This window comes from Gopherus flavomarginatus, chromosome 21, assembly GCF_025201925.1.
Source record: "Gopherus flavomarginatus isolate rGopFla2 chromosome 21, rGopFla2.mat.asm, whole genome shotgun sequence".
Lineage (NCBI taxonomy): Eukaryota > Metazoa > Chordata > Testudines > Testudinidae > Gopherus > Gopherus flavomarginatus.
Genome location: NC_066637.1, coordinates 17006818 through 17020707, shown reverse-complemented (window position 1 = coordinate 17020707; position 13890 = coordinate 17006818). Strand labels below are relative to the sequence as shown.

Sequence of the window (13890 nt, the reverse complement as noted above, 5' to 3'; positions counted from 1 at the left end):
GCAGCACCATAAAGCCCAAGCTGATGCCCTGCCCATCTCTAGGAGGCCTGGGTGATAGGCAAGAGCTGGGGCTAGGCATCTTGACACCATTTCTTTGGAGTCATGATGCCCTGTGAGGAGCATTTTCTGGTTCACCCAGGAGAAGGGCAGGGGATTGGTTCATGGAGTTGTCCGTCAATCCTCAGCACGTCCTTCTGATCTTCTCTGCAAGATCTGCTGTTGGAAAGGTCTCCGCTTGGGATCATCCATTTGAGGACCTCTCTTTTCCATTTACAATTTACTGGGGAAATTCAGTCAGTCTCGGCAAGAGAGACCAACCAGGCCAGGTGCAGATTTCTAGAACCTCTGGCTGAGTCGGAGGTCAGCTGAGCTCAGCACAACAGGAAGGACAGGTGCTCATCAAGGTGGAACTGCAGAAGGAAGAGCTCTTTAGCCGCTGACAATGGGATTTTACCCCCATTTCATAGATTCATAGACTCTAGGACTGGAAGGGACCTCGAGAGGTCATCGAGTCCAGTCCCCTGCCCTCATGGCAGGACCAAATACTGTCTAGACCATCCCTGAAAGACATTTATCTAACCTACTCTTAAATATCTCCAGAGATGGAGATTCCACAACTTCCCTAGGCAATTTATTCCAGTGTTTAACTACCCTGACAGTTAGGAACTTTTCCCTAATGTCCAACCTAAATCTCCCTTGCTGCAGTTTAAGCCCATTGCTTCTTGTTCTATCCTTAGAGCCTAAGGTAAATAAGTTTTCTCCCTCCTCCTGATGACACCCTTTTAGATACCTGAAAACTGCTATCATGTCCCCTCTCAGTCTTCTCTTTTCCAAACTAAACAAACCCAATTCTTTCAGCCTTCCTTCATAGGTCATGTTCTCAAGACCTTTAATCATTCTTGTGGCTCTTCGCTGGACCCTCTCCAATTTCTCCACATCTTTCTTGAAATGCGGTGCCCAGAACTGGACACAATACTCCAGTTGAGGCCTAACCAGCGCAGAGTAGAGCGGAAGGAGGACTTCTCGTGTCTTGTTTACAACACACCTGTTAATGCATCCCAGAATCACGTTTGCTTTTTTTTGCAACAGTATCACACTGTTGACTCATATTTAGCTTGTGGTCCACTATGACCCCTAGATCTCTTTCTGCCATACTCCTTCCTAGACAGTCTCTTCCCATTCTGTATGTGTGAAACTGATTGTTCCTTCCTAAGTGGAGCACTTTGCATTTGTCTTTATTGAACTTCATCCGGTTTACCTCAGACCATTTCTCCAATTTGTCCAGATCATTTTGAATTTTGACCCTGTCGTCCAAAGCAGTTGCAATCCCTCCCAGTTTGGTATCGTCCGCAAACTTAATGAGCGTACTTTCTATGCCAACATCTAAGTCGTTGATGAAGATATTGAACAGAGCCGGTCCCAACACAGACCTCTGCGGAACCCCACTTGTTATACCTTTCCAGCAGGATTGGGAGCCATTAACAACTACTCTCTGTATACGGTTATCCAGCCAGTTATGCACCCACCTTATAGTAGCCCATTGAAATTGTATTTGCCTAGTTTATCGATAAGGATATCATGCGAGACCGTATCAAATGCCTTACTAAAGTCTAGGTGTACCACATTCACTGCTTCTCCCTTATCCACAAGACTCGTTATCCTATCAAAGAAAGCTATCAGACTGGTTTGACACGATTTATTCTTTACAAATCCATGCTGGCTATTCCCTATCACCTTACCACCTTCCAAGTATAGGAAGTACAGCCATCAGTATAGGAATACTAGTGCTAACTCCTGTGCCAAGCAGGCCAAGTCACTATTAACACCAGTTTCTAGCATAGTTTAGTGCCACTGGTGCAAATCAAAGCTTTTCATTTCTGTGCTTGGAGTTGATCTAGTGTCCTGCCACCAAAGACTAGAATCAAGGCAAGCAAGGACATGAAACTTGCTGGAAAACACTCCAAAGAAATTTTAAGGGTTCCTCCCAATGTCAGTACACCTCTACCCCAATATAACAAGGCCCAATATAACACGAATTCGGATATAACGCGGCAAAGCAGAGCTCCAGAGGGGTGGGGCTGTGCGCTCTGGTGGATCACAGCAAGTTCGATATAACACAGTTTCACCTATAACGCGATAAGATTTTTTGTCTCCCAAGGACAGCATTATATTGAGGTAGAGGTGTACCTTCTTCCCAATCCCCTCATTGCTTCCAACATCCGAATCTTCACTCCCGAGAACCTGGTCCTTGTAGCAAGGAATCCAAGTCTCCATAAAAACCAGTGTCATTTGCCCAAACTCCTATGTACTGAAAAACCCCACAGCACTAACTCTTCACGCACCCTCATTCGTCTTCCCCACCCAGTCTTCCCTCTGCAACGGCCTTTTCGCTACTTTGCTTGATTTTTTACAAACCTATTTTAACTCCCATCCCCAAATAACCTAATATTATAAACTACTGGGCCGTGACAATTGACAAAACACCACCTGGTGCCTGAGCTGTATCAAACAGCTAGCACAGGTGAGTGATCCTTTATGCCCTTGAAATTCACATGCAAATGCAGGCCTGTGCACTGAAAGGCAGCTTACCGTGATTTGGCAATTACAGAAGTCCTGGGGCAGGGCTTTTTTGAGCAGTGTGAAAACTTGGAAAGGCAGCTCCAGCTGCTAAATTCTAGCTTATAAATATCAGCTCAGCAGCAGTGCCAACTCTTCAACAAGTTAGTTTTCATTATCTTAATAGAGTCGCTGGAGGCCAGAATCCCTCCGCAATGCTCACCAGGAAAGCCCTTTCACTGGCTCTCCAAGGGACAGGTGGAGACTCAGGACACCCGGGTCATGGCCTCCAGGAAAGTTGTGTATGGAAGTTCCAGGTGAATTGCCTACAGGGCCTTCAGCAAGCACAGAGGAGCATGATGCCTTTCACAAACGTTCAGAGCAGAGACTGTTCTGCCCACACACTAGCCCCTCTGCAGGTTTTAAGAACTTGTCTGTTCCTTAATCTCCATCCTGGGCCAAATCCTGCTCACCGGACTAGTTTCACTGAACTTTGTGGAGAAATCCCGTCTGCCTGGCCTCCTATCCACCTGCTGTCTCTTGTCCGCCACGTACATTGTCTGCTTTTTCAGACAAAGACCATTTTTCTGTTGTACAGCTCCTAGCACAATGGTCTATGGCGATGTAAATAAATCATTTACAGTCAGGGATTTTAGGGGAAAATTCCCAGCCCAGGCTATCACTAGAGGGAGCTGTAGTGTCAACAAAGCTTTTATAGTTTCTCTTTTTAAGCCACAACATCAATTATCTGCCTAGGCCATGAAATGGACAAATACTACAGCACCCGTCAGTTTCACCCGACTGCTGATACCGTGCAGGGGCAGAGAGAGAGAGGTAAAAGAGAAGAGAGAAAAGGGAATGAGAAGAGCATCATTTTTAGACAGCAGCTTGTATTAATTGTTTCTTTGGGCTGCCAACCCCTCCCCTAGCCCAGTGAAATCCTAAAATTCATAATGCACATTTGACCATGTGTTTGTAATAACCCCACCAGACAGAAGTTCTATAGAAATGCCCTCCTCTGACAGACAGATTATTTTCTCCCCACTGGCTCAGGATGTCCAATGGAGCAGAAATAGAGCAACAGTGATTCCATTGTGCCTCTTCGTGGGGGGAAAAAAAAAAAAAAAAGCCTCTTTGCAGCGTTTCCAAGAGCAGTGGTGCAAGTAGAGCCCTGTGAGCGGTTAGGTTCCTGCTGCACAGACTGCAGGGGGAGTGAAAACCATCAGGCTGGATTCTGCTAAACACTGGGGTGACGCCATCGATTTCCAAGAAGTGGTCATGAACTTGGAGTGGGCTGGGGCAGTTGTAAACGACAGCAAATTTCCGCTCAATGGCTTTCATGGGAGCCATAGTGTGAAAAGTGTTTAGAAAACAGGGTCCAGCCTTCTGGAGCAGATGAGAAAACTTCTGCTAACATTCCGCTTTCCCTATGGGTGCTTAACCCCCACTCCACCCCTTCTCCCAAGGCTCCACCCCTGCCCCACCTCTTCCTGCCCCCATTCTGCCCCCCTCCCTGAGCATGCCCTGCCCTCACTCCTCCCACCCCAGAGCCTCCTGCTTGCTGCTAAAAACTTGATCCGAAGCAGGCGGGAGGTGCTGAGAGGGAGGGGGAAGTGCTGATTGGAGGGGTCACCAGTGGGTGGGAGGGCTAGGGGAGGAGGTAGTTGACAGGGCTGCTGGTAGATACTGAGGACCCACTATTTTCTACCCAGCCCCGGAGCACCCAGAGTTGGCTCCTGTGAGCTAGACAATAAAGTACTGTTATTCCTTTTTTTAACTTCTCAGCAGTATAGTGATGACTGAATTCAAACTAACCCCTTAACATCCTCTAAGTATTGAGGATCCCAAGCATATTCTTTGGCATCTTTTAAAAAGCCTGGTACATACACAGAGCTCCTGCCAGCTTCACTCGATGGGATAGCATGGTCTAGTGGACAGGGACTTAGGAGACCAGGGCCCATATCCCAGCTCAGCCTTAGACTCTCTCTGTGTGATGCTAGGCAAGTCACACCAGATGGTTCCCTATACCTTACGGGGTGTTGCAAAGGGGGAAAAAATCCATCAGCCATTAGGAGGCACTCAGATACTATGGTGATGGGGATCAGCTGGGTAGGGAGAATCTTAGAAATGCAGGGCTGGAAGGGACCTTGAGAAACCATCAAGTCTAGCCACCCATGCTGAGGCAGGACCATGTATATCTAGACCAGCCCTGACAGGGCCGATTATGAGTTTAGGGCTTCAGAACGTGTCAAGTGTAAGAGGCTCCATATGATAAAAAATAAATAAATATATTCAATGTCCTTTCTGTGAAAATTAAACACAAAAGCTTTATATTTGCATTGTGACAAAGTTCCTCATCTAGCTTGGTGGGTCCTGCACTTATTGATGGATTTGCTCGCCTCACAGATTCACCCTGTGGGTTGGGAAACAGCGCAGAGACCTTCCCTTTTGGTAGAAGCCACAGTCCAGGTCAATTCCTCCTGTGTCTGATCAGGAGTTGGGAGGTTTAGGGGGAACCTGGGACCACACTCTACTCCGGGTTCCAGCTCAGAGCCCTATGGACTGCAGCTGTCTAGAGTGCCTCCTGGAACAGCTGCGCGACAGCTACAACTCCCTGGGTTACTTCCTCATGGCCTCCTCCCAACACCTTCTTTATCCTCACCACTGGACCTTCCTCCTGGTGTCCGATAACGCTTGTACTTCTCAGTCCTCCAACAGGACGCCTACTCACACTCAGCTTCTTGTGCCTCTTGCTCCCAGTTCCTCGCACGCACTTCCTCTCCTCTGGCTCCCTGGTTCCCTCTGGCCTGACTGGAGTGAGCCCCTGTATAGCATCAGAGGGGCCTTAATTACAGTCAGGTGCTTAACAGCCTCACCTGACTCTTAGCAGGTTAATTGGAGTCAGGTGTTCTCATTAGCCTGGAGCAGCCCCTGCTCTGGTCACTCAGGGAACAGAAAACTGCTTATCCAGTGGCCGGTGTATCTCCCTTCTACTACTCTGCTGTTCCCAGCTGGCCTGGGTCTATCACAGCATATATACAAAGGGAAAAATAGAATAATAATCTAACTAAAACACATCTGATTTCTTAATGAGTAGATATGAAAACTTTATGTCTACAGGAACACAGAAGCAGTTACAGCTACACAGACCAGCTTACTTATTAGAAGCAACCTGCCGTATGTCTGTTTGCACATCACGTTAATTTTAAACACATTTTCTTTCATGATTTTTGGAGAGCAAAGTCACTGATGAGTTCGTCACTTTCAATGCACAGAATGCTTAGAGCAGATTGCAGCAGGAAAAGCTTTTTCTAGGCAGAGATTTCTCTTTGCATTCACTTCTCTATCCTCGGTCTCTCCCAGGACTGCTAATTAATCTCAAGTAAACACCTTGGACACAGAGTGACAACCAGCTATATGCGTGTGTCATGGTATAACCCCCACTCTGAACCTTAGCGTCCAAAAGATGGGGTACCAGCATGAATCCCCCTAAGCTTAATTACCAGCTTAGATCTTGTAGTGCTGCCACCAACCAGGACTTGCAGTGCCTGGTACACTCTGGTCCCCCCAGAACCTTCTCAGAGGACCCCAAGACCCAGACCCCCTGGATCTTACACAAGGAAAGTAAACCCTTTCCCCCACCATTGCCTCTCCCAGGCTTTCCCTCCCTGGGTTACCCTGGAAGATCACTGTGATTCAAACTCCTTGAATCTTAAAACAAAGGGAAATGCACCTTCCCCTCCTCCTCTTTTCTCTCCCTGTCTCCCACCAATTCCCTGGTGAGTACAGACTCAATTCCCTTGAGCCTCAACAAGGGGGGAAAAAAATCAATCAGGTCTTAAAGAAAAGCTTTTAATAAAAGAAAAACATAAAAGTTGTCTCTAATTAAGATGGTAAAGGTTACAGGGTCTTTTAGCTTATAGACACTAGAAAGAAGCCTTCCCCCCAGCACAAATGCAAATTAAAATCCTTCCAGCAAAATACACATTTGCAAATAAAAAAAGCAATCAAAAAGACTAAACCGCCTTCTACTGGTACTTACTATTTGAACAGAAAATTAGAGAGCCTGTAGGTACGTCTGATTACTCTCAGAACCCAGAGAGAACAGACAAAACAACACCACGATGACTTCCCTCCACCGAGATTTGAAAGTATATTGTCTTCTGATTGGTCTTCTGGTCAGGTGGTCCAGGTTCACTGCTTGTAACCCTTTACAGGTAAAAAGAGACATTAACCCTTAACTATCTGTTTAAGACAGCGTGAAAGTGAATGAAAGAATTTTCCAGGAAAAAGACAGGTAATCTCCAGATTGGCATTGAGAAAGTGAGAAAAAACTAGCCTATATTCAAGCAAATATAATGAATATTGTAGGCTTTCATAGCCTACAAATCATATATGCACATAGTTTGAAATAACTTGCTCACCCAAGTACTCAGAATATTTTGATACATCTTCCTTCACGTCTCTCAAAACCCTCTATTTATCCCTTCATCAGCACTCTCTGATATTTATTGCGAAGATTCCCGAAACTGATGGAGGGAAGCCAACACAAATTTATCCTCTTCAAGATCCACTCGACCCAAGTCCATAAGACCATCACCTGCAAACTCAATCACGTGAAGCACGGCTAGCGCATGGTGCAGAAAGCGGCATGCGCAGCAAAACACACAACTGTCCATATGTACAGATCAGAAGAAGAAAACACACAAACACCTAAGAAAATGGTGAAAGACAGGAGCGAAGGCACTATACGACTGAGCGTCTGGGCCTTAAAAAGATGGCAGCCTTCCAGTTATTACCAGCCAAGGGGGACTTCATATGTGATGTCACTCCTAGGACGAGTCCCATACGAGTATGAGCTTGCCAAGATTGCGTCACGACACTGCTGTCTCCGACCTCACATTTTTCCCGGTTTTATCAGCGGTGAGATTTATATATTGAAAGAAGTTATGAAGGCACGGTCAGAACGTTACCAATAGCAGCTGGCCAACAAAATGCAGCCTTAGGAGAATTCCTCGTAGAAATACTAACTTTACAAGTGCAGTTATAGTTTTTTCCTCAGCCCTGACCTTCCCCCTGTCAATAATGAACAATTAGTGACCGGTAAAGGTATCTGTGTAGGCAGATGTGTATATTTTTCTCATATTTAAGGAAAATGTCCATATTTATAGAGAATTCCCCCTCCCCGCCATATCTCCTTTGTTTATCAACTGATTTTGATAACATTTGAAATGGAGTCAGATTTTTTCTTTTTTAGAGGCCCCTCATATTGCAAGGCCCTGAACTGTAGCTTAGTTAGCTTATGCCTTAATCTAGCCCTGCGTTAGCGGTTTGTCCAACCTGTCCTTGAAAACCTCCAAAGATGGCAATTCCACAACCTCTCTAGGTAACCTGTTCCAGTGCTTACATAGCCTTAAAGTTAGAATGTTTTTCCCAATATCTAACCTAAATCTCTTGAGTTGAGTTAGTGGACATCACCGTCCTCTTTCAAGCCGCCCTGCACATATTTGAAGACTGTTGTGTAGTCTTAAGAGAAGACAACTGATGTGTCCAGTTTTTTCACCTTTCCTCATAGATCAGGTTTTCTAAACCTTTCATCGTTCTCATTGCTCCCCTCCGGACTCTCTCAAATTTGTCCACAGCTTTCCTCAAGAGTAGTGCCCAGAACTGGACATAGTTCTCTGGCTGAGGTCTCACCAGTGGAACAATTACCTCCCGTGTCTTACACGCAACACTTCTGTTAATACACCCCTTTTTGCAACTGCATCACATTGCTAGCTCATATTCCATTTATGATCCACTCGAACCCCCAGGTCCTTTTCAGTAGTATTACTGCCTAGGCAGTAATTCCTCATTTTGTAGCTGTGCATTTCATTTTTTCCTCTTCCAGTACAGTACTTTGCACTGGTCTTTACTGAATTTCACCTTGTTGATCTCAGACCAATTCTGCCATTTATCAAGGTCCCTTTGAATTTGGATCCTGTTCTCCAAAGTGCTTGCAACCCCTCCCAGTTCGGTGTCATCCATACATTTTTATAAGCATACTCTCCCCTCTGTTATCCAAATCATTAATGAAAATATTGACCAGTACTAGATCCAGGACAGACCTCTGCGGGACCCCATTATATATGTTCTCCCAGTTTGACAGCAAACCATTGACAACTCCTCTCAGTTTTTCAACCAGCTGTCCACCCACTTTATAGTAGTTTCATCTGGACTGCATTTCCCTGCTTTGCTTCTGAGAACATCACGTGGGACTGTGAGAGACAAGGTGGGGGAGGTAACATCTTTTATAGGACCAACTCCTGCTGGGCTGGAGAGAGTTATCCTGGAACCAACACGGCTACAACAAACGCTGCACATGGGACTGAGCCAAAAGCCTCATTAAAATGGAGATAAATCATGTCTACGCTTCCTCCCATTCCAGTAGGCCAGTTTCCCTATCAGAAAAGGAAAGTCTGGAGTAATTTATTCTTGGCAAATCCATGCTGGCTGTTAGTTATCACCCTATTATCCTCTAGATGCTTACAACATGATGCAGAGTGTTACTCTCAGACCATGTTTTTCCCTGATCATTTCAGGGTGCCATGGGCCCATTTCTGACAGAGAATATCGCATTTCCACTGTCCACGCAAAGGGTCTGCAAATCTAACCCATTCACAGATGGTGCCCAGGGCAGATGCTTTGCTTCATGGAAATATGTCTCTCTAAAGTCTTTAAAGCTCTGCTTCCCTGGGTTCACAGTGGCCCGGTTTTTAAAACCCAAGGGACTATTTGCCAGCATCATGGCAGAGGGCCAGGAAAAGTGCTGTTTGAAGGAGGAACGGAGCACCATCAGCTATAAACAAGAGTTTACAATGACAACAGCGGTTTATATTGGATTAAGAGAGCTCATAGCTGATGGCTGGCTGTTAAAAATATAGACAATATATCTCATGGACCAGAAAGGGACAGCTAGATGTTTATTCCCTTCCCAGATTACCACCTGCTGACCAGGAGTTTTGCAGCATAGCTCTACCAGCTGCATGACATCTTCCTATAAATAATATGTAACTCGTAAACAAAGTCGTCAGAATTCCATAAGGATCACAGACGTTATGGATGGAAGACCATTCAGATCACTGAGCCTATCCACCTGTAAAGGCAGAGCACACTCCTCAGACAGAGCATGCATCAGATAGGACACATGAGAATGGCCACACTGGGTCTGAGCAATGGTCCAGCCAGCCCAGTGTCCTGTCTTCCAACAGTGGCCAGTACCAGAAGCTTCAGAGGCAATCAACAGAACCTGGACCTGGACACCCCAGATCTGAATTTTGTGGCTGTGCCTCAACGCTGAGGAGCTAAACCAAAATCCCATATCGAACCACCCCCAATCACTGGGGTGTCAGTGCCTGCTGGATCTGAATTTTGCAGCCATAATTACAAATTTGAGGCTGTCCGAGCACACACCTTTAAAGCATCTACAAGTCTTTTTAGCCTGCTGCTGCACAGTGTGGTGTATTGGCCGCACCCAGGGAAATGAAAGTGCTGGGCAGTCTGGGAAGTCTCCCTGCAGCATACTCATTGGCAAATGAGGATTAATACTGGCCTCAGGGAAGCAGCGTCACCTAGTGGACAGAACACTGGACTGGCCATCAGGAGACCCGGGTTCTATTCCCAGGTCTGTGGTTGACTCTCTGTGTGGCCTTGGACAAGTCACTTCCCCTCCCTGTGCCTCAATTGCCTCATCTGTGAAATGGGGATAATGATACCAAACTCCTTTATAAAGTGTGTTGAGATCCACTGATGAAGAGCACTAGATTAGAGCAAGGAGCTGCCATGAGGTGGGTGGTAATGAATATCTGAAGGGCTTGGAGATCCACCAACAGGACACAAAGGCTGTCTCTGGATTAAGGAAATTCCCATTAGTGCAAGTCACTACTGTGATACAACCCTCCCGAAGAGATGTGCTGCACTGGCACAAAGAGGGGATTTATGCCAGTGCTGTTTGCTTTGGTGACTGGATTATGCTGCCCTGCTGCTGTATGCCCTTGCACAGTGCAGTGTGTTTGTGTTAAAGACTTTGCCCTGGAATAATTGCATCAGTCTGTTTGCACAGGTGCAAATTTCTTGAATGTTGCCAGGGTCAAAATCTTGTGTTTCCTCAAGCCACATTCAACCTAAGGAGCGGCTGGTGTCAGTGTCCTGGAAAGAGAAGCAGAGATTGCATTTCCTGCAAACAGCTCCGTTTAGCAGTGGAGGACGGGCACAACCAGCCAGCGACACCCATGGGAACAGAGTGCTCCACAGAGAGGGCTATGTGTGTGGAAAGCCACCTGGCGTCTCCACCAAGGTTCACTGTGTTGTATACTGTAAGTAGCAAGGCATCAAAGGATCACAAGAAAGAACGCCACAGCCACTGCCGTGTTGACATAGCTCTCACCCCTCCAAGCACCTCCGATGGCCACTAAGATATAAGTGAAAAGACTTGATTTTTTTTTTTTTAAAGTTGAATTTTACAACACTGGAAGTCCCAGGGACGTGGAAAGGCAGAGCTGGCAAACCACTCCACCACCTCCTGCCCCAGCACATGCAGCAATAAAATCAGAAGTGAAGGAATCCAGGGCTCAGGACTGAATCCAACCCCTGCACCAGCTGCTCCTGGGGCCGGGACTGACTGACACCCACATGCCCCCCCACCCCATGTGTCACATGCTGGATTGTGATCCCCCAGACACCGGTTAAGTAGCATTTAAGTGACTACACATTAACTAGGAGCTTGCTAGGGGAGGGGAGATGGGTGCAAAGGGGCAGGGTGGGAACCTGTAACAGGGCAGGTGAGCTGCAGGAAGGAGGATGAGGCATTACAACTACAAAAGGAAAAATAATTCCTGGCTGCAGGGAATGGGGGAGCAGTGAGCACTGGCTGAGTTCAGGAGGTGAAAGGTGCCTGGGTGCAGATGGAGCAGTGAGTGGGTAGAGCAGGGAGAGGTGCCAAGGGAAGGCTGCAGGGGCAATGTGTTGGTGGGTGCAATAAGGGAAGGGTGCTTCAGTGTAAGGGATGTGGCGGGGGAGGTAGGTACTGAAGAAGAGGGGTGCCTCGGTGCCCAGAGGCACAGTGAGTGTCTGCAACAGGGGAAGGGTGCCCCTGGGGGTGCAGTGGGGGGGTTGCGGCAGGGGAAGGGTGCCCAGGTGCTGGGGTCACATGGGGGTGTGTGGCAGGGGAAGGGTGCTGGAGTCACACAGGTGGGTGCAGCAGGGGATTGGTCCTGCTTTGAGCAGGGGGTTGGACTAGATACCTCCTGAGGTCCCTTCCAACCCTGATATTCTATGATTCTAACAGTGCCTGGGATTGCAGCCAGAGGGTGCAGTGTGTGGGGGGGAAGGGTTCCCAGGTGCTGGGGTCACATGGGGGGTGTGGCAGGGGAAGGGTGCCTGGGGGTGCAGTGGGGGGTGCCCGAAGGCACAGGGGGGTGGGAGGGTGCCCAGGTGCTGGGGTCACATGGGGGGTGCAGCAGGGGAAGGGCACCCGGGGGGTGCGGCGGGGAGGAAGGGTGACGGGGGGGCTGGGGTGTGGTGGGGGGAAGGGTGCCTGGGGAGGCTGGGGTCACCCGGGGGGTGTGGCAGCAGGGTGAAGGGTGCCCAGGGGGTGCGGCAAGGGAAGGATGCCCAGGGGGTGAAGGCTACCCAGAGGTGCTGGGGTCACCCGGGGGGTTGCAGCAGGGGGGAAGGCTGCCCAGGGAGTGCAGCAGGGGAAGGGTGCTGGGGTCACACGGGGGAGTGCAACAGAGGAAGGGTGTCTGGGGGTGCAGGCAGGGCCAGCGCTTCCATTTAGGCAACCGGTCCCCTAGGGCGCCAGGATTTGGAAGGGCGGGTGAACCTCCCGCAGGCGTGCCTGCGGAGGGTCCGCTGGTCCCCAGTCCGGTGGAGCTTCTGCAGGCGTGTCCACGGCAGGTCCACTGGAGCCGCGGGACCAGTGAGCCGGCCCTGCGCCTAGGGCGTCAAAAACCCTGGCGCCGCTCTTGGGTACAGGGGGGGTGAAGGGTGTCCGGGGGGGCTGGGGTCACCCGGGGGGAAGAGGGGTGTCCGGGGGGGCTGGGGTCACCCGGGGGGTGCACGGTGGCCAGGGGCTGAAGGGTGCCCGGGGGGGCTGGGGTCACCCGGGGGGAAGAGGGGTGTCCGGGGGGCTGAAGGGTGCCCGGGGGGCTGGGGTCACACGGGAAGGGTGCCAGGAAGCTGCCCGGGGACCGACACTCACCCGTACACGTCGGCGGAGATCTGGGTGCCCAGCACACACACCGCCTCCATGCGGCTCCCATAGTGCAGCCGGAGAGTCCGATCCCGCAGCATCTCCGCGCTGAGCAGCCCCCGCCGCTCGCTCCTTCCTCCCGCGCGCCCTGCCCCACCTGCGGCCAGGTGCGTCTGAGCCCGAGCGGCTCCCGGGGCTGCGAGCCCCGGCTTATCCCCCCCGCGCCCCAGACACGCCCCCTCCGCCCCTAGCGGGTCCCCAGGGAGCCAATCAGCGGCCGCAAACTGCCCCCAGGGTGGGGCCGGCTCCGGGCGGAAATTCGCCTCTATTTTTAGAGAGGGAAAGTTTGGACAATTTCCCCCAGCGTAACCCCCATTGCCCGGGGCTGCAGCCACACTACGGGGGACATGAACATGGGGCGGGGTGCAGAACCCAGACAGCTCCAAGCCCCAGGCAAGGGGCTCCCCCTGCTGTCCCAAACTCACACCACAGTCGAGCTGTAAACTGAGTCCCTCTATGATATCAGGGTTGGACGGGACCTCAGGCGGTATCTAGTCCAACCCCCGGCTCAGAGCAGGACCAATCCCCAGACAGATTTTTACCCCAGTTCCCTAAAAAGCCCCTTCAAGAAGTGAACTCACAACGCTGAATTTAGCAGGCCACTGCTCAAACCACTGAGCTATCCCACCCCCTTAATTAACTACTCTCCCAGCCCAGCACACTGGCCCAGATAGAAATCTGGGGCCACTCACTCTCTTAATCCAGTCCAAGATCTTCCTCAATAGTGACATTGTTGCACAAGTATCACTAGGAAACCTGAACCTGGCACAGTCCCTTGGTGGCAGTGCAAGCAACATGCAAGAGTGTGCCAGTGTTGGGTGTGGTCTGCATCTGAGAGTCCTTAGCTGGTGGCAGGTGCTGGAGTCACACGGGGGGGGGGGGGGGGCTTCAAAATCAGCCACCATCTTTCCTTCCTCCTCCAGAGTGGTGCTGGTCTTACTAAGCAGAGACTGATGATTTGAGGAAGTCCCTCTCTCAAAAGGGTCACATTTTTAACACTAAAGTTAAAGGGACAGTGTCATAGCTAGGGAAAAAAGCAGCAA

General features: G+C 49.5%; 1 protein-coding gene across 1 annotated transcript in view; it reads right to left on the bottom strand.

Moving 5' to 3' along the window:
- Nucleotides 1-12980, bottom strand: part of LOC127038620 (protein-arginine deiminase type-2-like) — a 78815-nt gene extending 65835 nt beyond the window's left edge. The window contains exon 1 of the mRNA XM_050931324.1: nt 12797-12980. Within this exon, the coding sequence (XP_050787281.1) occupies nt 12797-12888 (92 nt within the window). The 5' untranslated portion in view covers nt 12889-12980. The remainder of the gene's footprint in view (nt 1-12796) is intronic.
- Between the last annotated feature and the right edge of the window lie 910 nt (nt 12981-13890).